At 50.2% G+C, this 25,292-nt stretch overlaps 1 protein-coding gene across 1 annotated transcript in view; it reads right to left on the reverse strand.

Moving 5' to 3' along the window:
- Positions 1–3,576: 3,576 nt before the first annotated feature.
- The window catches only part of RCHY1 (ring finger and CHY zinc finger domain containing 1), a 269,821-nt gene continuing 248,105 nt past the window's right edge, over positions 3,577–25,292 (reverse strand). The window contains exon 9 of the mRNA XM_069630570.1: positions 3,577–4,832. Within this exon, the coding sequence (XP_069486671.1) occupies positions 4,704–4,832 (129 nt within the window). The 3' untranslated portion in view covers positions 3,577–4,703. The remainder of the gene's footprint in view (positions 4,833–25,292) is intronic.

Raw genomic sequence — 25,292 nt, forward strand, 5'->3', positions numbered from 1 at the left:
TTGAAACCAGTCTTCGGAGTTGATATACTATAAGATTTTTAGAACTACGCAGTAGAAATTCACTGAGGCAAAAAGAACTGTTCAAAGCGTGCTGTGCATGTAGAAAAAACTGAACTGAGGCGACGGGCGAGGTGCATGCCATTTATACCAACATCGATGTCACATCGAGTGTGGTGTTGGAAGCCACCGAGGGAGACTTGACGACACACACCACCGTCTGTTGATGAAAGTTTTCCAAAGATGCAAGCAGGATATCATTATAGCCAAGATGAGAAATCCGTGGGAGGACAAAATCAATTAGAAGCCTGGATACTTAAGACCGATGTTGTGGGGGGCAGCACAGTAAATACTCCCGCCCTACCCCACAAGGTCTTTGTTTTCTACCCTACCCTTGCTCATTTTAACCTTTCTTCCTGCTACTGACAACTGCATTTGCTTGCCTTTTGCCTCCTTTTACCTTTCACACTACTCCTCCATTTCCGTCTCCACACTGCGCATCATCTATGCGTAGCTATCTTTTGGTCACCGTGCTTCAGCCCCACAGTCTGCAGACTACAATCGCTATCCACTAGGGGTTTAACTTTTTGTCCCAATAGACCCTTTATTTAACTGGGACAAGAACTCCTTTCAGTTTACCCGTCTTACATTCAGCCTGTGTTCAGCTCTGTGGCATTTCAAAAAGCAACTGTGCCTAGTGGCAGCTGCATCAAGGAGTGAGGATATTCATCTTTACCTAAATGACCTGATGAGGGCAGGCTCACACCAGGAACCTCTCAGTTCGCCCCCGCAAAACTGATGGGAATTAGGGTTAAATCAAGACAGGCAGAGCCTTTCCAGATTATCGGCTGTCTGGGGTCACAAATCAATGAATGACACTCCCCCCTACTCCTTCCCCTGGAGAAGATACATTCCATAATGAAGGAACTTCAAAGGCTTCTGGAACTACCAGTGATTTCACCACAGCAGGTCTCTTCCAGTCCTCAATCTAAGAAATCATCTCAGGTCCCATTTATTACAGAGCCCAGCAGAGGCTGAAGATCAGGCAGCTTCGGTAGGGCAAAAAGTACTCAGATGGTCCTACTTACGATGGACGCAAAGTGGGAGATTTTGTGGTACATCAGTCATATGAATACTTGGGAATGCTAGACCAATTTGGGTTTATCAGATCTGTGATTAGACCTGATGGTCTGGGGAGAAATTAGTGGAGCAACTTCAGCAGGGGGCTATGGTCTTCCAGGCGGTTGAAGAAGCACCCAACCCATTTTCAGATTTTTTCTGGCCTATTTGTAGTGAAGAGTTTCATGTAAACATTATGAATTGCACCATTCTGCTTCACATGAACAATGTATTTGATGTGAGATACACCAACTTTCGGTGGGTGACCCTCTCCAGGACCCAAGAGGAGATGGCCAGGATCTTTTGGGAGTGTTGCCTACAAGAGGTATTCGAATAAGGTAAGATTTCTTTCCAGTGATCATCAACCTTCTGGCAGAAGATTAAGGGAGTGGCAGAATTCTTAAATCTTCCAATACCAGCGCACCTTGCTAGCGAACCAGGGGTCTTGTGTTGTGTTGGATCTCAGAGTTTCTGAAAGCTCTGGTATTCCCATGCAGAAGGATGTGCTGCCCGAGGCATTTTGTGTTTGGGAGAAACCACACTCAGCAATACCGGTCAAAAAGCACCTGGACCTCGGATACAGATAGGCTTGGATGCAGTCAACCTAAAAGTACAGCCGCTTCGCTAGTCTTCTGTTGCTGCAGTGGCATTCCTAGCACGGGGGTCCTCCTCTTCCTCCAATTAATTCACAGCCAGCTCAAATGCTTCTCTACATAAAAGGCTAATGTTGATGTATTACTGGCAGCTGTCCATCAAGCCTTCTTGAAGGAGCAAGCCGATTATCAGGTAGTGGTTTGTCGATGTGTAGTCCATAGCACACAACCTTAGGGAAGCGGCAGCCCACTACATAAAGACTGCAGCTCTTCCAACCTTTCCAAGGATATTCAGGGCAAGAACCTGGAATTAATCGTTGATGGGGCTTAGCTCTTCCACAGACAAAGATCTCATTAAGGAAAAATACTTCTACCCTTACAGCATAGTTGCTGGCGGTTTTGGTGAAACAGCCTCAGACTGGCCAGACTGGCTTTCAGCGAGGCAAGATTTTAGATCTAGGTCTTCAGGAGTTTTCATAGGATTCTTGGAAAGAAGACTAGGACAGCCTGACTGGTCTATCATACTAAGAAAGAAACAGCACACAGTTATTAAGAGCTTTTGGCCATCTAGCACCACAACCTCCCATGGGGAGAAGTAAAAATGATATGCTCGTCCGAGACACCCATCTCTGCTCAGAGACTGAACTTCAGATTATGTCACAGGTTGAAACATTTCTAGGACCCATGTGTCCTCCTATGTGCATCTTCTCCAAGTCTTCCAAACTTCCTTTCCTCCCTGGAGACTGGCAGGTTCAGTAGTGCTTCTAAGTAAGAAGGGAGCAAACCTCTGTAGATGAGAGCTCTGGACTACGTTCCTGTGGCCAAGCAAGGCCACATATTCAACTCCAGGCTATCCACTCTCCCCAAGAAAAATAAACAGGCGGCCCATTGACAGTGATGGACCAGTCACTCCTCAACCTTTTCTTATCCACAGAGAAATTCAAGATGACAACACCTGCTCACATCTGCACTGTTCTCTGGCAAGGAAATTGGCTATGCCAGTGGACCTTAAGGATGCTTATCTTCATGTCCTGATCTGGCATCCACATAGACATTTCATTAGCCTGTCACTTTTCAATTTTTGAATAATCATTACACTTTTGTGTATTTATTGTATTTGCATGCCACGAATGGGCTGACTAGCCCACCCAGTGTTTGGAAAAGTCAAGCCTTCGCTACTGGAAAATCCTGTTAAGGAAGGTGCTTAAAATAGAGCAGACCAACAATTCCAAATTAGTACTGTAACTTGTTGGGCAGAATTTTAGGTCTGGCTTAATATGCAGAATTTTTTCTGAGAAGTATATGCATAGTGACATATGTTGGTGGCAAACATATTCCAGGCCCTTGCACCCAGGATCAAAAAACGAAATGCTTGAAAATAATACTGCCAAAGCCTAATGCTTTCTTCTGCATGAACTTTCTTGTTCCAGGCTCTCTGAAACCGAAAACTGAGGTCTCAACTCAGTATTGGTCTCATGGAAGAGAGAACTAGAGCATGGGATAGATTAAATGTCTTGGGTTGACTGCCACAACTAACAAAACACGTTTAATTGTATTTGCTAAAAAGTGACAGAATGTACACATGTGCTGGTTTGCAGGAGGGATGCAAGATTAACTCCACTTTCTTTCAGCAACACACTTTAAAAAAATGAGATGTTTATCCTTCTGCTCTATTACCAATCAATCCTACAGACAGCACTTGGTCTGGTAAATAAAAAGTACAGCTGTGTAGTATATGTTTCCTGTTAACTGTAGCCCTTTCCTGTAACATGACGTTAAGTTAAGACATATTGAGGTTAAGTGTTGAGAATTCCACCACTGCATATCGTACAGCTGGAGAAGTGTGTAATAGTCAAGGACAGACCAGGAGAGTCCAACAAACATTTATTTAAAATGCAATTCATTTGTGAGCAAAGCAGCAGCAGTTTACATCAAACTGTAGGTCTGTTTCATCCTGACAACACACAACTGCTACACGCCAGTGCACTTGTAGCGGTCTGTCCCAATTCAGCATAGTGTTGCATCAGTTTTTCTCTGTGAAAGCTTTGAAGTATCTTATTTTTCACACACTCAGTCTGAACCCTCCATCTGACTAATAAGTACATCACCTCTGGCTTATACGGAGCAGAACGCCACTTTGCCTGTCTGAATGTGCCTGCCCTAAAACAATGCAAGTTAGGAAACCACATAATGTAATACCTTATAAAGTACCACAGTAATATCCTGGATTCCAAGAAACATTGATCAGTAGCACACACTCCCAAAACAAGATGTCCTTCTACCCACTCCTAAAGTTAAACTTTTAATGCTTCATTAAATTTCAATTTGACATAATCAGTATTCCTTCCACCATCCTGAAAACGCATGCTGAAGAATTCGAGCTTCTTATTTTGAGGGGTAAATTTAAAGCTTTGTGTTTGTTGGGTGATGTAAGGCACAGCCTACATTTTGTGTTTCACCTTTTTGATTGCCCATCTATATGCTGTTATACCTAAATGTATGTTCTCCCTTTGCATTTCTATTGCCAATGTTCTAAGTAAATGACACTACTTGTAATTGGCGTTTCTTTTATAAAGCTTTGAAACAAAGACCTGAACCGAGGATGCAATATTTTATTTTAAGCAACAAAAACTGTTAAGTTTAGTAACAGTTAGGCAAATTCTCACACATGAGCTGCTGCTTATCAACTAATGACAAGGTTTCAGTTTATGAGTAAAAATCTGTTTCAAAATCAACCGCAAACTCAAGTTAATGGCCAATTGGAGTTATTCTTACCGGATAGAACATCTCACCTGCATGGTAGATGAGTAAGAATTTAGCAAGTATGAGCATGCGCACCTGTGATAACCAATGTATTTCCAGCAGGTCTGTAAACTTATCAATATTAGGGTGAACTCCACCTCAAAGCTATTGCCCTGCTCCAAGTATGAGGTTTAATGGGACACGGTGTACAATCAGTGCCTATGTCGTAGTTTTACAATAGGTCTTTGCTCGTCACTGCGTTTGTGGCTGAAGATTTGTTTTTCCATCTTGAGCGGTGTTGTACGATGCACAGCTTGAACACTTCATTCCTAGAATATGGAACTGCACCATTGATCGCGCACTGCAATCATTGCAGAGTATCTGTTGTTGAAACCAAAATAACAATTAAAATAAACAAATAAATGCAAAGTTAATAATATAATACAATAATAAAACCAAGTAACTATGTTGGTGATCAGAGGGAGATTCAGCGAACAAGTATGAGAAAACATACTTTGTAAATTATTTGTTGCATGTGACAGCAATCAAGGCCCTTAATAAAAGAGTTCAACAGTTGAACATATTAGCACTCTAAAGTACATTAACCATACATATGCAAATTACCAACGAGTTATGTGATCAAATAAAGGAACAATGACAAAAGCAGAGCAGAGTGCTTTTATAATGCGAATTACAAGGTCCTTACAAGAAATGGTAGGGGAAACTTTACTTCGAATAATTCATGGTCACACTACCATCCCCTAAAAACTTGGTCTGTTTCATCCTCTCATGAAAGAGATCTCCCTTTTGTTGACATCTAGAATAAGGTAAGATTTAAGTTACTTACCTGTAACTATTGTTCTCCAGCATGGGTCTGGCATGGATTCACATGCTCATGACTATTCCCTGTCGTCAGGCTGGGAATCCTCGGTAAAAGAAAAAAAACGTTTCACTTTCACTCAAAAACTGTATTTCTCCTCTAAACCAATCACTGTCCTATGGGTCATACTGCCCCCCTCCAATGAGAGTCTTCTCCATAAGCCCCTCCTCTGGCAGGCAGCCATCTTCATATTTAGTAAGCACTTAAAGTGGCAGTATGATCAAGAAGAGCTGCCGAGGGGCCGGAGGGAGGGTTTGTATCTGAATCCATGCCAGACCCACGCTAGAGAACAATAGTGACAGGTAAGTAACTTAAACCTTCTCCAGCATGGGGTCTGGCATGGATTCACATGCTCATGAATAACAAATACATAGCAGAACAACATTACACAACCACAGGAGGTGGCAAGGTTCAACAGAAGCAATTAACTCTTACCTCTGGAACAGACTCACCTCAAGTGAACAGGTTGCTTAGCACTGCTTGGCCGACCCTGGACTCCTCCCCGCAATCCCTGGCGATGCAGTAGAACTTCGTGAAGGTGTGCATGGACCTCCACGTAGCAGCCCTGCAGATGTCCAGCAGGGGCACACCAGACGGAACGTTGTTGTTGCAGCAATCACTCTGGTGGAGTGGGCTTAAGGACGGCCGGGCAGAGGTCAGTTCGCCAACTAATGACATTGCATGATGCAGCCAGAGCCACTTTGAAATGGAAGACTTGGACAACTCTTGTCACGTAGAACTTCAGAGCACGAGCCACATCCAGCGAGTGCAAGGCCCTTTCCACCGGCGACAGGTTTTGGAAAGGAAACGGGTAACACCAAAGGCTTGTTGAGGTGGAATTGTTACGGAACCTGCGGCATGAAAGAGGGGTGCATACGCAGTACCACCCTTGACTCGTGGAAAGTCAGACACGGTTGATTGCAGCATAGGGCTTGGATCTCACCCAAGAGTCTGGGTGAGGTGATGGTCACAAGGAATGCCGCCTTCCATGTGAGAAACTTGAGTGGGGCCTGATGCATTGGCTCAAAGGGGGCCCCCCTGAGTCTTGTCAGAACAACGTCGAGTTCCCACGCCGGAGGAGGAGCTTTCACCGGCGGGAAAGATCGGAAAAGTCCTTTGAGAAACTCCTTGACGAGTTGTGGGAACACAGCCAGGATCTTCCTGGGGATCTGGTGTAGCAGGAGATAGCCGCCAGATGCACCTTGATGGAGGCATGTGCAAGACCAGCCTTTGCCAAGGATAGCAAGTATGGAAGGATCTGTGGAGCTGTGACCCTCATAGGGGTAATTTCTGCGACCGGCACCACACAACTCTTCTACTTATGGAAGTAGCACTTTAAGGTTGACCACGCCCTGGCCTTGGCGTGCACCTCCCTGCCGTTCACCGGCAGCTCATTACCTCCAAACTCGAAGGCTGCAGGAGCCAAGTCCTCAGGTTCAGCGCTCCTGGGTTGTGATGAAGGATTGTGCCTCCCTCTCTGGTGAGAAGATCAGGAACCACAGGTAACTTGACTGGAACCAACGCTGACAGGCTGAGAAGGTCCGGATACCAAATCTGCATCGGCCACGCCTGGGTGATGAGTATCATCTTGCATTGACACTGTCTGAGCGTGTTGATGACTCGTAGCAGGAGAGGAAACAGAGGAAACGCGTACAGAAACTGTCCTTCCCACGGGAAGGAGAAAGCGCCCCCCAGGCTCCTCGGTTGGTGGAATATATATTCACTGAAAAAAACTTTGTTAAAAAGAGACATTATGGTTAAGTTGCACTAACAAAAACCCATGACATTCAGGGAAAAAACTTTATGAAAGGGACGTTATGTTGCAAGTAAAACTGAAAAACCTCTGGCATTTGGAGTTCGCTGCCATCGCAAACAGGCGGTCCACCTAATCCTGACGAAGCTCCCACTCGTGGCAGGAGCGCAGTTCCCTGTTGAGGGAGTCTGCAATGGTGTTCTTGACTCCAGCCAGGTGGAGAGGGATGAGGAACATACCCTGTCCCACGGCACAGTGCCACAAGTCCTGCACTTCCTTGGAGAGCGCCAGGCATTGAGTGCCCCCCTGCTTCCTGATGTAGAAAATGGTGGTGGTGTTGTCCATGAAGATCCTCACCACCTTGCCATTCAGAGACGGTAGGAACGACTTGAGGGCCCAGAACACTGCCTGTAGCTCCAGGATGTTGATATGCACATCCTTCTCCTCCGGCAGCCTCAGCCCTCTGGTGTGCAGTCGTCCGATTCGCACTCCCCACCCTTTGAGTGAGGCGTCCGTGGTGATCATCTCCTAGTATGGGGGGGGGGTGGTTTGAAATCCCTTGCCTTGGGCAATGTTGGAGCGGACGCTCCACCACTCTGTCGCCCGTCGAAACTCCTCGTTGAGCCGTATCTTGTCCATCAAGTTTGCAGACACCTCTATCCAGTGGGTGTCCAAGAATTCCTTTAAGGGACACATCTGCAACCTGCAGAGACTGACGAGGTAGATGCAGGATGACATTGTGCCCAGTTACAACTTGATGGGCCGCACCCTGGCCATCTTTGTCGACGACAGCCGTTGCACCTTTCCTTAAATGGCTGCTAGCCTCTCCTCCGAGGGCGATGCCAGGCAAGACACTGAGTCTGGTGCCTAGAAACCGCGTGTTCTGCGATGGCGTTAAGCAGGACTTCGGATAGCTGACTGAGATTCCCAGATCCGTCAATAGCCGTACGGTCGTCTCCGTGTGTCCGTCGGCCAGCTCCCGCGAGCGGGCGCATATTAGCCAGTTATCCAGGTACGGGTATACGTGTATGCCCTGCAGATGCAGGTGGACCGCCACTGGTGCCAGGTATTTCGTTAATACTTTGGGGGCTGACTTGAAACCGAAAGGTAGGGCCTTGAACTGGTAGTGCTCCACAAAACGCAGAAACTCGTCAGCCGGCCTCCAACCGGGGTGCACGAGTGAGGGCCTGACGTCCCGGTTGGTTCAGGCTTGCTTCGGCACAGGCCTTCAGCCCTGCGGGCGACAGTGACGCTGTCCTCCGCTACCGTAGGCCTTGGAATGGCCTATGTAGGCTTCTTGCGTTGAGGATCTGGAAGGCTGTCTTTACGACCTGGAGAACCCTTTTGAAGACCTGCTCTACTTTCTCCTGAAGGAGCAAAAACAAGACGAGCGCTGCTGCTCGAGAGTTCCCAGGGAACAGGCCATTTTCATATCCGTCTTGATGACCTGGAGGTACTTGACAGACAGATTTTCCCCGTCAAAGGGCATGTCCAGCACCTTCGCTTGGACCTCCTGACGGAAATTAGTGGCTTTCATCCAACCCTGTCGATGAAGGAAGGCACCGTTCCCCATTTGCTTGAACCCTGTGTCAGCGATGTCAATGCCACTGTGATGGCGTTATAGGACACCACTTCCCCTTCCTGGAAGAGAGCAATCGTCGAGGGAGGAATTCCAGCATCGGACCTAGCTTTTACCACAGTTCCCAGTCATACCTGGCCCGGATCGCCATTGCATTGGCCGCCTTGATAGTGGATGCTGCGGTGTAAATCACCTTCTTTCCCATGGCGTCCATCTTTTTCCCCCTCACTGTCCAGAGCGGCCAAAGACGACAAGGACGGGTTAGCCGACTGTTTACTTACCGTCGCCGACACCCCCGAATCCAGTGATGGTTGCAACCTCAGGCACCCTATATTTCTTCTACAGCCAGTCCCGCTCAGCTGGAGCCGTGCAAGGGTTCTTCTTTAAGGCCAGGCCCCGCGCCCTAAACATCGTCCAGAAAAGGCACCTCTCTGATCGTCTTCCTATTGGCCTTGATACAAGAAGCCCTCCTTTTCCTCAGGCACCAGCTGGAATAGCCCAGAGGCCATGGCGATTATGGAGTGGAACAAACCCACCTCATCCAGTGGTGACACCCTATGTGGAGTATCAAAATGTGGTGATTCACCGTCCGCTGCGACAATGTCTTCATCATCCGTCGTTGTGGCCATATCCATGCTGGGGGAGAAGGGGCCCAACATGGTGGAGGAGGTTGATATGGGGCATCAGATGACGCTTCCTCCTCTTTGCTGGAGGCTGATCGGGAACCTGGGGGACCACAGGTACCGGTTCCAGAGGCATTCTCATCTGGATCTCCGACACCAAGGTGTGTAGAGTCGACAGAATAATCAAGGAAATGTCCCTCGACTGAGAAGACAGAACAGGGAAACTAGGCCCTGTGCGGTTGTCGCAGTCTTACTCTTCAATGTCCTCATGGAATGTATGCAAGGAATCCTGATCGTCGTTCGTGGACAAGACCTCCATGATTTGGGCGACAGCCTGGGAGGGCTGTTTTGGGGCCCCATCGCCCCATTCTACCCCCCCTGAGGGTCTTGAACCGGGGCTTGGGCCGGTTTCACCCCTCCCGGCGTGCCTGTAGACTTTGTCAAAGACACTGGAGGGGTGTTGCACCTTGGGGGCAGGGACACTTTCTGTGCCGTGGGAGCTACCCTCGTAGGATCAGCGTCGTAGCTGCCGTGGTGGTAGTAGTCATCGACAGAGTCGCCGACAAGGTCTTTGCCTGTGCTGGTTGGGCCTGCTTGGGCTGCGCGTCCATCTCCTCCATCCGCAGCTTCTCGGATTTCTCCTGTACTTTAGCCGAGGTAGATGACTTCCTCTTTGAATAGGAGGTTGAGGGTATACTGGCAATGGAAGCGGAAGGTGATACTTATTGCGCCCTATCCACTTTGGGACCTGCTTCCGCTGCGAACATGGTGAACTCAGACTTGCGGCTCTTTGCCTCATCTTGGGCCCCTACGGATGAGGCGCCCTTAAAGGACTTAAAAGACCACTCCTTGGACCAGCCGGTCCTGGACGAGGCATGACCCTGCTCAGAGCAGGGGTCAGAGACCTTGTTCATGTTAAGCTATGCTGCCAGCCTACTATGCCTGTGCGTCGTTTTCTTGGAGTAACCGAAACATCTCACACTCTACTTCCTTGTGGTACGGGTGCAGGCAGTAGAGTCAATGCAGGTGCTTATCCTCCACAAACACATTCCGTAGCCCGCAGCTGGTGCAGGGCTTGAAGAGGGACATTCCCTCTTTCTCTGTCATGGTCGGAGGGAGAGAAGTAGGCCCAAGATGGCCTTGTAGAATCTTCAATGGATCTTTGACCTTGAGGGGTGTGGAACTTCACCGACAACAGGTCCCCGCTGTCGGCTGGTGAAGAGAAGAGCACACGTGCCTCTTTGATACAAAAATGTAACTTTTTCCATCAAAAAACGCAAACACATACAAATCGCTCACAGAGCAAACTCAAGGACTCCCGACACTTAAGTGTGCAGTAAAAATCTGAAGATAGCTGCCAGATGAGGGGCGTATGGAGAGGACTGTGATTGGATGGGGCAGTATGACCCAGAGGACAGTGATTGGTTTAGAGGAAAAATACAGTTTTTAAGCAAAAATGAATCTGTTTTTTCTTTTACTGAGGATTCCCAGCCTGACTGCAGGGTATAATCATGAGCATGTGACGAAGCTCGCCAGCCGGCCTCCCACCGGGGTGCTTCGGTGGGGGCCCGACCCCACGGCCGGTTCAATCCTGCTTCGACGAGGCTTTGCCGCCTTGACCTCCTTGGCGACGACGGCGGGGTCCGCCAGACTTGCCTCGTCCTCTGTAGGCCTCCTGAGACGACGAGCGGGCTGCTTGACGGTAGGTGGAGAAACCGCCGCTGGAACCTTTGGAGGCGCCCTTGCCTCCGCTGCTCCGAAAGGGCGTCCGTCGTTGTTGCAGAACTCCAAGGGCCCGGGCCGTCTCAGTGTCCGCTTTAATGGCCTGAAGGGAATCGTCCACTGTTTTCCCAAACAGGTTGTTCCCATCGAATGGCATGTCCAGGACTCTGGTCTGAACGTCTTGACGGAAGTCCGTAGCCTTGAGCCATCCACGCCGCCTAAGGCAAACGCCGTTGCCCAACTGGATGGAACCCAGTGTCGGCGATGTCCGTCGCAACGGTAATGGCGTGGTCCGAAGCCACCTCACCTTCCTGCAGGATCTCCAGGGCCTCTGCCCTCTTGTCGTCCGGCAGGAAGTCCAGCAGGGGAGCCAGTTTGTACCAGAGCTCCCTGTCGTAGCGGGCCACGACAGCCAAGGCGTTGGCCGCTTTAATCGTCCTCGCTGCAGACGAGATGACTCTGCGTCCCATAGCGTCCAATTTCTTTCCCTCGCCGTCCGGTGGGGAAGTCGATGTGGAGGCCGCACCCCCCCCGCTTTCTTCCTGGCCGCCGCGGAGACGACGGAGTCCGGGGTAGGCTGCGCCCGGAGGCACAGGGGGGCCGTGTCCGGGACCCGGTACTTCTTCTCATACCGGTCTCTTCTAGCTGGCGTCGAGGAAGGGTTCTTGAGGAGGGTGAGGCCCTCATCCCAAATGTCGTCCAATAGAGGCACTGCGAGGACCGTCTTCCTCTTGGCCTCGAGCCGCTGATAAAGGAAACCTTACTTCTTCTCCTCAGGGCAGAGTTGGAAAAGCTCGGATGCCCTGGTGATCATGGAGTGGAACGATCCAATCTCGTCGGGCGGAGAAGCCCTGGTGGGAGGCGACGACGGTACATCCTCGTCGTATACCTCGTCGTCCGTACCCGTCGCTGCCGTGTCAGTCCCCGTATCATCCCCTCGGGTGGACGGGGAGGAGGGCTGGACGGGGCGCGACGGCTGAAAAGGAGGTGGAGGGTGGATCCTTCTTTTCTTGGTAGGGGGAACACCAGAAGGTCCCGGTTCTGGGTCCCCCGACGGGAGAGGTTCCTCCGTCGGCAACGGTAGTCTCGTCCTTATCTCTGAGCATAAGGACTGTATAGCCAACAAAATGGCCGCCGAGTTGTCTTGCCGGTCTTCTTCCACGCCGAGGCCGTGGCTTAAGACCTCGACCAGTTCCTCCTCCGAGGTTGAAGCCGAATCTACGACGACGCCCTGCCCCCCCTTTTTCTTCCCCTCGGGGGATTTCACGGGGGTCCTATCGATGGGCACAAAAGAGGACTCCCTCCGAGGTGGCAGGGAAACTCTGAGCCCCGAGGTCGCCACCACTGGTCTAGCCTCCACAGGCTGAGCCAGGGCCGCCGCGACAATTTCGATAGAGGGCATGGCCGGATGGATTAAGGCCTTCACCACCTTAGGTGCGCTCACCGCCTTATCCTTGAGGGGGGGGGACACTGCCTCGCTCCCCCTCCGCCTTCGAGCTCGACCGGGGCCTCTCCAGGAGCTTCGCCGGGTGCTCGGCCTTCCTCTTACCCGACCCAGAGCGTTGGCTCGTGGTTGATGGTGCCGGGGAGGGTGCGCCCTGCCTGGCGCCCGTAGAGCCCGACCGTTCGGCGCTCCCGGTGCCAGCGGACTCGCGGTGCTTGGCCTTATGTTGGACCCCCGTCACCGGGGCGTCCTCAAAGGTCTTAGAAGACCGCTCGGATTTCTTCCTCTTCTTCTCGCCGGACGGGCTCTTCCCTTCTAGCCAGTTGGCGAGACGTTGATGGCGGTCCTTCATGGTCCGCTCCGACATGTTGCCGCAAAACGCACAGTCCTTCTCCACGTGCGTCTCGTCCTCATGTAGGCAGTAAAGACAAAAAGAGAGTTCGTCCTCCTTGAAGACGTTCTGCAGCTGGCATCCAGGGCAGACCCTGAACAGCGTGCCGGGCGTCAAGCTTCCCTTCTACTGGGCCATGACCGGGCCTGAGAAACTTCTGGAGTCCTCCAAAAGCATAGCTCGACGAATCTTCACCCTTGAGGGGCGCAGACGAATCCGACACGGGTCCCCGTTGATCGGATGGAGAGTCGGTGGAGCTTGAGGCTCTTTTGACCGAAAAAACGAAGTTTTTGAGAAAAAACGTGAAAAAAAAATAGCACTAACGCTCGAGAGCAATAGCACGAGGATCCCAACACATGAACGTGCGGTAAAAATCTGAAGATGGCTGCCAGAGGCGGGGCTTAGGTAGAGGGCAGTCATTGGCTGTGGTCAGTATGACGCAGAGATCAGTGATTGGTTATTACTACGAAAGACAGATCAGAATCGAAACTGATACTGGTTTTTTCTTTACCGAGGATTCCCAGCCTGACGACGGGGAATATTCATGAGCATGTGAATCCATGCCAGACCCCATGCAGGAGAACAACATTTTCATTCACTTTCATAATTAAATATGGGGAAAATGTGAGGCAGATGAAAGAGGAACATTGCCGCTTAAAGGCAACCAGGTTGCTAAAAAAACAAAACAGTGGTAGCAGTTAAAGATCAGCTAATTTTTCCATCTTATTTCTTCCTGTATCTCGTATGGCGGTGAGTTATTTATGGATTTAATGAAGACACCCATGACGGAGAACTATGATAACAAGTAATTAACTCATCCTTCTGCATCATGATATCTTTATCAATATTAATGAACGTTAAATATGATTGCAAGCGCATCACTACCTTCAAAAGTGGAAGTGAGCAATATGGAAGGAATAAAGGATAATTAAAAAAAGGGGATAAAACACAGAGGACAATTAACCAAACATTTCTGAGAGATGTCTGTCCCACTTAAGCAGTGGGAAGAACACATTGATGGGACACAAAGGCATTGAAAGACTGTTGCGAATGTAATTATCTGTACATTTCTTAAAAAGAGAGCCACGTCAGCACCTTTTCATCTGGCATATCAAGTCCTAGGCTTGCTATGAAGATGCTTGTTATTCTTGTGGGTAACTAAGTAGTAATGGAAGATCCCATCCACCTTTCAATATATTTTTTAGATGTTGGCATCCCTGTTCTAACTGTCCCTTATTTCAGAAAAAATGTGTATAATGTCTTTTATCCTTTCTAGTAATAGTTGAATGCTCTAGAGTCCCATAAACAGCGGAATGAGGTCTATCTGCTAAAATTGACAGATCCCGGTAAAATGAAGGTAAAGAATAGTTTGATTAATATTGAAGTCTAAAACTGCCTTTGTGAGGAAAGAAGTGCGACAGAGTCCCATTTGTGTAGCCAGGAAATAGGGCACAAGGGAACCCCTGTGGCCTGGGCAGCCCCTACGCGAAGTGATGCCTGCCCCATGGATTTATACGGGGCATCCCAGGACCTTCTCACTATTCCTGATCATGTGATCAAGGCTTTAATGGAATGGCAGGGGAACTATTATCAGTCTCCCCATTTACGTGCAAGAGGAACTGGGCCCTAAAATCCCCTGCCCCAAGAACAGAACACCCAGCCATAGGACAAAGTTCACTGTCTTTATTAACAGCTAAAATGACAGGGATCGCAACATGAACACATAAGATTTTCCAAGTGCTCTCCAGGCGTCTGTCGTTCCATTTTGTTATCCAGTGATGTCACAAAAACAAAGTTACATCTCAAAAACCTAACAGGGTAAGGGATTGGTTAATTAGGCGAACTATATATGCATTCTATAAGAGATCAGTACGATCATTGGCTAAGCCATATCTAGTCACCCCCCAGCCCCTGAGACCACCTCTATGTGCCACAAATACAAAGTTGTAGGTTAGTATAAAGGTGATTGGCTGGTGCAACATAGTGTATGCCTAGCGTGGAAGGTGGTTGGGGATTGTACTGAAAGGTGTCTTCTCAGCTTTGGACAGTTACCAGGCCAAGCACAACTATTCAAGGTAGTTGGAACCATTCTGAAGGTGCTGCATGTCCCCAATAAGTTACCATCTCCTAGGCCTTGAGACAGAACATTCAACTTTGAACCTGTAAAACGGTTGTATTCTTCTACCTGGTTAGATGGAAACTGCTTTCTCCGTCTGCCTCAAATTAAAAGGCTATGTCTCATAGAGTCAGGTCACATGTGTAGGGACCACGAAATGAAGCTCCCTTGCTTGTAAGCAAGATGATTTTTGACAGTGTCCCTCGCAGGTGCCCTATCTCTTCTGTTAACTGGAAACTTTACTTCCCTACGTGTCCTTGGCGAGGCTGTGCACAGTGTCTGCGCCGGAAGCCTGATCTGTATGCTCCAGCAGGATGAGTCTGTCAGCCTTTCACTGTATTCTGAAGTTCGTCTTGCTTTTCCCATTCACTCAAATGTATCTATGGCCTCCATCTTTATTCGCATGGTCGTCCATGTTAGTTGCGCTTGCGCTTAGGCAAGCCGTACAAATGTATTCTCATGCATCTTGCAGTTTCCGCGTAGCAAAAAGGTATATGTGGGTCAGTCCCAACTATGTGAGTCACAAGCATATTCTTGTCATGGTCATGAAGTTAGGGGCACAGGCATGCAGGGGTCGCATGCACAGGAGACCTGGGTGGACACTGTCCTTGAGCCTTTCGCACCAGGCTCATGAACAAAAGTAAACAAGAACATCCATTTAACACCAAAAAGCTTTTATTATGAACAAAGCACTTCGGAACTTCAGATGCATTAACCTTGAACATTCGATCCATTCAGCAGGATGCATTAACCTTCAACATTCCATCCATTAAGCAGCCCCAAGTGTATTCTTGGGTGTGGCTGCTAATGGATTGCCTTTGCACGTGCTCACTCTCTAGGAGTGGCAGGGTGTGACTGGTAAACCGGCCCCAATGGGCATGCCCACCATCTCAGCTATATAAGCTGCTCCGATCCTCAAGACAGACGTAACGCTCACCGTCGCCTGAGGTCAGACTTACCTTTGAAGATCCTGCTTCCTGGACATCCTGCTTCCTGCCAGCATACTTACCAACTGGGGGAAGCTATTCTTACCTGTGCATCTCTTTGGAGAACCAAGTATTAATCTTTACACTTTCCGGAACGCCGAAATCTTCATTTTAGCACCGCAGCACGACACTTTCCATCGTCGACAGCAGCGCCTGCAAGGAAAAACAGAAGACAAGGTTAGACATAGAAAAAACTGTCAGTTTAAGGTTGCGCTTCACCGTACTTTGCGCTTTCCTTCAACCATCACTTACCTGCTGTCGAACATTGCGTTAGCATCCATCTTCCATCCGGCCGCGTCTCGCATCTCACAGCTGCATTGAGGCCGCATTTCCATCTCAGGGAAGAAAACAGAAGAGAGACATTATTGCGGGCATAAATAGGAGCAACATATAAAAACATTAAAACAGAACGCACAACATCACAAGAGCTCAAGAAAGACTTACCAATCATAAGGAGAAGCATAGTCGCAGCTGGACTGGGCTAATCCTTATCAGGGATCAGTGAAGGAACTAGATCCCATTCGACGCGCCCCTGCCAGAAGTAGCAGGACTTAGAACTTATCTTCCATAATTCACAGGTGAGCTTTATGGGCCGGCGTATGCTCACAGAAACCGTACTTTGGGGTGAAGGGTTCGAGAGGTACAACAATCACAGATTGGCACACTCGCACACTCTTATCTCCACTCAGGAGCAGTATCACCACGTACCACCGCTCACAGCCTTTCTACTGAGGGAGAGGCCTGAAGGGGGTGATTCAAGTTCAGGGAGGGCTGCAACCGTGCCCCAACACCTCCAGAGACCAGGTGAGCATAACAATTCTTTGTGTCTACGCAAAATGCAGCCTAGGTGTTTGTGTAGCTTTGTGCAGGGATGGCTATGTTCTTCATGTCTAACATAGATATGTCATCATGTCAGTCGTGACGTCTTTGGCTTTCTTCGAGGTTGCAGTCAGTCGACTTGCTCAATTGATGACAGCTTATCTCTTCAATACGGTCATCGGGGTATGGTCTGAATGGTTGTCTGTTTGAGTAGCGCTGCTCACACCTGCAATACATCAATGATGGGGAGAAAGGGCCCATAAGCGATGTACACCTCATTTCTTTGGCCGGGATGAGTGGGATGGGTGTAACAAGGGCCACGTTTGGTCTCCCTCTTCGAGGCCACCCCCCAAGGAAGAGAGATACTTAAATACCACTGAGCAAGCAGTGCGCACAAGCTTTGTGGACAGCGAGTGTGATCCCTGGCATGGCGGAGAAAGAAGGAACACAAGAGCAGATCACGATCTGCACCGCAACTTCATCAGTGCTTCAGCTAACATTGATAGATGGAGGGAATTGCAAACACATATGGGCAGCAGCCCTGGGTGTACTAGAGAGACGCCAGTGAGGCACCATAACGGAGTTCGGATGCCAAAATGGTTCAACCCTCGGCTCGCACAGCTAGCAAATAGTAATGCAAACACATCTGACTTCACATAGACACTTATCCGTGGCCTCGAGCCCAGGGACTGCATCTCTCCAGCCCTACAATCTCTCCACTGGCTCTTGGTGGCTGCTAGGATCAAGTTCAAGACCCTCTGTATCATCCACAAGGCATTCTGGGGCCTGGGACCCAGCTACATTCAACTCTCTCTCACTAAATACCTCCCTGCTAGAGCCCTTCAGTCTTCTAGCTCTAACTCTATGCTAATCAGATGTTTTTCCAAGCAGAGAGTGAGAGGTAGATCTCCTTAAGTTACAGAATCTTCTCAAGATTCCTTCCTTCCTTCCTTCCTTCCTTCCTTCCTTCCTTCCTTCCTTCCTTCCTTCCTTCCTTCCTTCCTTCCTTCCTTCCTTCCTTCCTTCCTTCCTTCCTTCCTTCCTTCCTTCCTTCCTTCCTTCCTTCCTTCCTTCCTTCCTTCCTTCCTTCCTTCCTTCCTTCCTTCCTTCCTTCCTTCCTTCCTTCCTTCCTTCCTTCCTTCCTTCCTTCCTTCCTTCCTTCCTTCCTTCCCCCTCCGCTGCTAATGCCCCCCTACCCCATTGACTGGCTGCCTTGTCCCTTCTGAGTCCAAATGGTCACCAGGCCCTCCTGGCCCAGTCTACCCCAGCAGCCCGGTCTCCCGGACCCTCCCACCCCCCCTAACTTGCACTTGCCCTTCCTGGCCTACTTCCCCCGACTAGCCTGGCAGGGTGTGCATCCCTACCGAACCTGGTCCTCCCCCACCCTAGCACTTACGATGTGGTCCTCACTCCCTGCATCGCCTGGCACTTGCTCACCTGGCCTCCCCTTAGTACTTGCCTAGCGCCAGGGACTCTCGCTTCCACTCCCCATGAGTGAGGCATCCGTCACTACTGTTATCTCCGGCCATGGTTGCCAAAAAGTTCTTCCTTCAGAATGTTGTCCTGAAAGGCCCACTAAAGGAGATCCTTACAGAACTCTGCTTGGAACCTGAGGAAGGTCTGACATCTTGCCTGAGAATTGAGAACAATGAGTTCCGAGAGTCCATTGGAAGGATCTCATCCTTAGGCGAGCCTCTGGCACCATGAAAATGCAGGATGCCATGAGGCCGAGCAACCTTAGAAAGTCGAAGGACGGAAGACGCTGGGCACTCTGGAATTTGGTGACCATCTGCTGAATGTGTTGGGCCCTCACCTCGGGTGGCGAGGCTTTTCCCCAAGGATGCATCCAGGACTGCTCCGATAAACTGGAGTCTTTGTGATAGAATCAAATGTGACTTCTTGAAATTGAGGAAGAAGGCCAGTCTGTGGAGGGAGCGGCAGGTGATGCTGAGATGTTCCAGGGCCTGTTCGGGAGAACAGGCTCTGATCAGCCAATTGTTCAGTTAGGGGTAGACCTGAATCCCCCCTCTCCCGAGACTCGTTGCCACAGCCAGCATTAACTTGGTGAAAAACCTTGGGGCGGAGATCAGCCCGAATGGGAGACCCTGGAAACTGATAATGAGAACCGCAAACCTCTGGTAACTTCTGTGCTTGTGATTGATAGGCACATGAAAGTAAGCATCCTAAAGGTCCAATGACACCATCCCGTCTTGGAGGGCCTGAAGGATATGAGAAAGGGTAATCATCTTGAAAGTGCCCTTTCAGTGGAATATGTTCAGGTTTAAGTCCAAGATGGGTCTCAATCCTCCTCCCTTCTTGGGGATTAGGAAATAACAGGAGTACCAACCCTTGTTCCTACAGGTACCGGTTCTATTGCACCTTTCTCTAGCGGGGTCAAATGTTCCTGCACAAGGAGCATATCTGGAATTTTGAATGAGTTGTTGCCCGGTGGATGATCCTGGGATCTTTTTAGAAAGGGATGGCAGTAACCCTGGTCTACAGTTTCCAATGCCCATGCATCTGAAGTACAGCCCTGCCATTCTTTCAGATGCTGTGAGAGTCTGCCTCCTACAAGGGTCTTGTGGGTTAAGGCCTCGGAGTGGTTTAGAGAGGGCTGGGACAGTGGCTGAAGGCACACCACAAGGGAATCTTTTCTGGCCTCTAAGACTAGCCTGTCCTCTTGCTCTTCCAACTGAGGAGTAGAAGCGAAAGGACCTACCCCTCCAAGATTATGTAGTAGGGTAGGAATGTGGAGGCTGTCCGATTGCAGCAGAGATTCTGCTGCCACTTCAGAGGTCTGCAGCTTCTCCAGGCTTTCGTCAGCCTGGCTGCCAAACAGCTGAGCGCCGTCAAAGGGCATATTGAGAATCCCGAATTGCACTTCTGGTGAAAACCCCAACTTTCTCAACCACGCAAATCTGCGTAGTACGGTACTTGTCGCCATGGATCTGCTGATGCGGTCTGCACTATCAAAAACGGACTATAGGCACTCGCACATTGCCTCTTTTCCATCTTTAACGATAGCCAGGAAGCCGTCTCTCTCCTCCCCTTCGCTGGATGTGTTCAGCTGCCATTGCTACACAGATCCACATAGTGAACATGAATTTTGACAAGGCACAAGAGGTATTGGCTGACTTCCAATGCCATGCTTCCTGCTGTGAAGATCTTCTGCGCCGAAGAGTCCCCATGCCTGTTGTCCCCGTCTGGCGGAATAGTGGGGTATGCCAACTATTTAGTGGACGTTGCAGCCTGGACTACCAGACCTTCTGGTGTAGGATGCTTGGTCAAGTATTCAGCGTGGCTGCTGGATGGTCTACACTTCTTGGAAAAGTTCTTGTTAACTGCAGCAATAGTGTCTGGAGTTTCCCAATTTGACCTAAACCTTTTTTGCAGAGTAATATGAAAGGCAAGATAGAATCTTTCTGTGGACCTTGGTCCAGGATGTCTGTTAAATCATCTTGCTCGAACGGGGTGGCGGGGGTAGGCCTGCTCCATCCTAAAAACTCAACTACCTTGTCCATTAATTGCCTATATGAGGCATCAACATAATCAGAAAAGTCTGGTTTACCATACTAACTCAGGTGAAGTATCCACATCACTGTCTGAAGGTTGTAATATAAATCCTAAATATGTTTTCTCTTGTGTCACTAGCAGCTTCGATGGCTTCTAACCTGCCTGCGACGATCGCTGTGAGGCCAGTGACGTTGAAACTTCGACTCTGGTGTTGATGTTCTCAACACAGACGTTAACACCGATGCTGAAGGCGTCGATGGTTTAGAGCCTGTTAGTGTCGAAGTTGTAGACCTCTTTTTTTGTTGATAATGCCCTTGAAGGGCTGGATTCTTGATGTGTCGAAGTCCTCTGCGATTTCTCGTCGGTTCAAGGCCTTAATGGCTCTCAATGATATTCTGTCCTGTGTCCCGAGGGCGCATGGGATTTAGCCTTCAGCCTCCCTTTGTCATCTTCATGCAAAGGACCGGGGCATGGCTTCCCTTCTTTCCCTTACAGGGGGTCGGGCATCCTTCTCGAATATTCTTAACATACTGGTCCGAAACTCTTCCAACTGAGCCGGAGTGGAGGATTTTTGGCAGACATGTGACCTTCTGAGGAGCAGAATCCCTTGCGGCTGAAGGTGATCTATAACGCCCCTTTGCCTTCTTAGACCAGGAGTGACAAGATAAACTCCTAGACCGAGATTTTTTTTGGATCTCTTCGGTCAAGGAGAATCTCTCAACTCAACGGATGGGCAGTTTTTGAAAGACTTAAGGGAGATTTCGAAGGGGTACTACCACCACTAATTTATCTTTACACTCTCTTAGAGCCGTATCGGTCATTGCCTGACAGTAATCACAGTCTGTTATGCGGTGCTCCGTGCTCAGACACCATAGGCATCCGCAGTGGGGATCGGTACTCGACATTTTTTAGCCACTTTTTTTTTTAAAACCCATCTTAGGTGTCGAAGGAGCAGACGGTGAAAACATTATCAAATTTAAATTCGAAGAAGAACCGAAGCGCGCCGTAATCCTCTCGAAGCGAATGCTGTGTCAGAAAAATAGAACTGAAGCCAATGGCCAGTGCGCATTCTACATATACTGGTGATGACGAACATCAAAGACCCTGGAAGGACATCGAGTCGACGGGACAAGTGTACAGGGCCCTCTGTCAAACATTTTTCCAAAGCAGCTGAAGCTAGAAAGGAAATATCAAAAGATGAGGAATACGTGGGAGGACATAATCCATTCGAAATAGGCCGTTTGGTTCCTAGGAATAAAAGTGTTCACAATTAAAACCCATGGAGGACCCAACATTGCCAAAGCATAGGATCAGAAGATGGAGCTTTTGGGAACCAGTACAGCCAAAGTCAAATGGACAGTTCCAGTTCTGACGAAAATCTTCAGAGGAAAAGCTACTCAAGCAGTCAGTAGTTCTTGAAGAAAACAGAGGGGCTCAAGGGGAGCCTTCCTGTCCACACACAGGCTGCCAAGCCTGCACAGAAGAGTTGAGGAAAACTGACTTGAAGAAAACAGCACTTCCCCAACTAGGAAGCACCGAAAATGGCACAAGGTAATTACACCCTAAGCCCCACAGTACCTTAAAGATTAGGAAGGAATGGTAGCTGGCTTCCTTCTAGGTATGATATGATATGGCATTCATAACGTGCCTATACACAAGTTTTTCAAGGCACGACGAGGCAAGGGAGGGGGAACAAAGAGAAGACAGACAACCATCTTACTTGGGAAGGTGGCATTGAGATCGTGCAAGTGCACGGGTGGGGATAAGAGCAAGGGGACAGGCGAGGGGGCAGTGCAGTACATGGGATCAAACAATAAAAGAAGTGCGGCCATCTGGTGGGAAGTGCAAGGGTAAGGGCAGACAGCAGGTGTCCAAAGTGCAGGTAAGGGGACTGTAGGGTTACAGATACAGACCCAAGTGCAAGGGTTGCAGAGGAAGGGAGGCTGTTCCAGAGGGAGGCCCCAGCCGAAGAAAGAGATCCACCACCAACACGTTGCTTTGAGAAGCGACTGACCCTGAGGGAGTTGGAGGCGGAGGAGCAAGGAGCTCGAGTAGTAAGACATTTACGAAGAGAGAGTTGGAGGTATTGAGGCCCCAGAAGGCCTTGTGGACAATGCAGAGGGTCTTGAACTTAATCCTCGCAGCCACTGGGAGCCAGTGCAGAGATTTCAGTGCTGCAGAGATATTATCCCTGGGCTTGAGGCCCAGAACAAGTCTTGCAATCCTGTTCTGGATGAGTTGCAGAGAGCGCACAGTATAAGCAGGCAGATTTAGAAATAGGCTGTTGCAGTAGTCCAGACTAGAGAGAACCAGAGCTCTGGAGACAGTGAGCTTCTGGGGGAAGGAGAGCAAAGGAAGAATACCTCTGAGGAGGTGCAGTTGGTAGTGTAACTTCTTAGAAACATCAGCGATGTGAGGAGAAAAGGAGTGTGTGGAGTCGAAGATGACCCTGAGGTTCTTAGCCTCAAAGGTGGTAGCTGGAAGAGGAACAAGGGAGGACGGCCAGAGAGTGACAGGAGAGCAGGTGTGCCGATGAGGAGAATCTCCGTCGTACTGGCATTAAGGCAGAGATCGTTGGCGGTACACCACTCCTGCATAGCAGACAGTCAGAGTTGAGAGAAGGAGAAGAGGTGGTAGAAGGGAGCCTGAAAACGAGCCGAGTGTCATCCGCATAGAACTGACAGTTGGGGCAGAGAGCGGCAATGCGGTCGGCAAGAGGTGCCAGGTATTGGTTGAACAGCCAGGGAGAGAGGTTAGACCAATGGGGAACACCACAGGTGGAGAGGGCGATAGAGGAGAGAAAGGACCTGGGAGGGACGATCAGAGATGAGAGGTCAGCCAGACCAGGGCCTGATCAGTGATATCCAGGTTATCACAGAGCCGGTTGAGCAGGATGGCATGGTTGACTGTGTCAAAGGCAGAAGAGAGATCGAGTGTGATGAGGACAGTGAGGGTGGGGGGTGTAGAGAGCCCGACAAAGATGCCTGCAAACCTGTGAGCTCTGCGCTACCTGACTAAGATCCAGAGTGATATTTGGTAGACCTCTTCATTTAAACCCTCCACAGTGTGGAGAAATCAGAGCGAGCGGAAGACGGCAAAGCATACTCTGCGCAAAAAACCCGAAGCAAACTGATGCCGGGGAGCCTGGAACTGTGTTTACAGACGGCCCTCACACCATCAGGAGGCCTCGAGCACAGAGAGGAGGAGGCCCCGCACACGCCTGAAGCACCTCCCTCGGCAGAGGAGGTCGTGCTGCACTGGGCCGACCGCTGGGGTGAGAGGAGAGTCTCTGTGTACAGGACTCCCGATCAACGGTTGCTGATGCCCACGGGGCGACTGACACCCCGGTTGGAGAGGGGCGGACGACGGCTGCCCATCTGAGCCCTGCCGTTGGTGCTGTGCGAGTCGCAGGAAATTCGGGACACCTTGGTCGAGGCGCGTCCACCTCCGGAACCTGCGGTGGAAACCGCACTGTCATCGGGGACTGTGATCTCCTAACACCCGGTAGCGGGCGTGGCTGGTGAAGGGTGGCCGCGGGGGACCCTGGGCTCCGGATACTCAACAAGCCTGGGGGAAGCTCATCAAGACAACACCTGCAGGACCGAGTGGGGCTGCAGTGAGTGGGGTGCCCGGACAGCCAGGGGAGTGGGGGCAGACCCTGAGAGGATTACCCAACAGGCGATTGTGGGCGCGGGGCGCTGGGATATGGCGGCCCGCTCATGAGAAGGACCGGACGTGAGTGTGCAGCACCTCCGGCAGCAGGGCTGTGCTTCTTCTGACTGCGCGACCCGATTGGGCCGGATTGGGGTTCTGGCCTCCGGATGCCTCGTCTACATGATGGAGATCATCCCACGCAAATAAGGACTGATACAGGCCTGGTGCTGGTCGTGCCCCCCGCAGCACAGAGAGGGGTAAGAGGACCAGGCTTTTCCCGCCTGAAGCAGACCTACCGCCAGATATACATCGGGGTTCACAAGACAGTACCCATGGGACCAAGAAACTAAGGAGGACACACCACTCTCCCTGTCCATATCTAGGCCTGTACTGAGCCTGGTGGAAGCAGTGGTGTAGCTTAAGTGACTGATGGGTGGCTGGGGATCCCGTGCTGTCTTGGTTTGTGACAGGGATAACGTAGTGCACCTACAGGACAGCACCCATATCTGCTGCTGTACAACACGGAGGCAGGAGGACTGGGGCAGCGCCTGAGTCGACAGACCACTGCTGGGCGGCGTAGGAAGAAGAGCCACTAAATATTGCTGGGAAAAGGGTGAACGGCACGCACTGAATACAACGAAGGCTGGGAGTATTGAATGAACTTTCCTACTCCGTCCCCTTGGATGGCACAAGTGCTGAGAGCGGAAAAGGCGCGCAGGCATCCTGAATAAATCAAACTTGCATGTCAGAGGCCATACCCTGGAATAGCCACCAAGCCAAGTAACCGGGGACAGAGTCTTGTGTAGCGCGCTCGTTGGACCACTGTGGGTGGTGTCGCCCACTCATGTTACGAACCCAGCAGACAAGAGCGTGGCAGATCGAGAGATCTGGGAGGATCCCAGCCAGCGCAGGCTTACCGTCTGCTGTACTGTTCACCTGATGCGCCAGTAGAACCACGCATAAGCATAGATCCAGAGGCAGGGGTCGGGACCCCAAAGAGCCAGCGAGACTAGTGGACTGCTGAAACGTTGCTGCAAACCGAGTTACCCAGGGGGTAACACCCGGCGGGCGGATCCTGCTCGCAAACACCACCATAAACCCACTAGGATGCAGAAGACGACCCTGAGGTTGGCAGGGGGCCCTACCCAGTCTCCACGGAGGGTGTAACAAAAGAGGGGCCCGGAGGAAGGTGCACCAAGGCGACGACCGTGGCTTGGGACTGTCTCCCACGCGAGAATGGAGTGACCACACACTGCCGGGGGGCCATAACAGCACGGGCTTTGACAGAATCTGTGGGGGGCAGCCGTCTGCCGTGGATAGAGCCGCGCAGGGGGCGGAGTGTATCCCATACAACAACAATC

The sequence above is a fragment of the Ambystoma mexicanum genome, chromosome 6q (genome assembly GCF_040938575.1).
Source record: "Ambystoma mexicanum isolate Mex_15411 chromosome 6q, UKY_AmexF1_1, whole genome shotgun sequence".
In the NCBI taxonomy this organism is placed as follows: Eukaryota; Metazoa; Chordata; class Amphibia; order Caudata; family Ambystomatidae; genus Ambystoma; species Ambystoma mexicanum.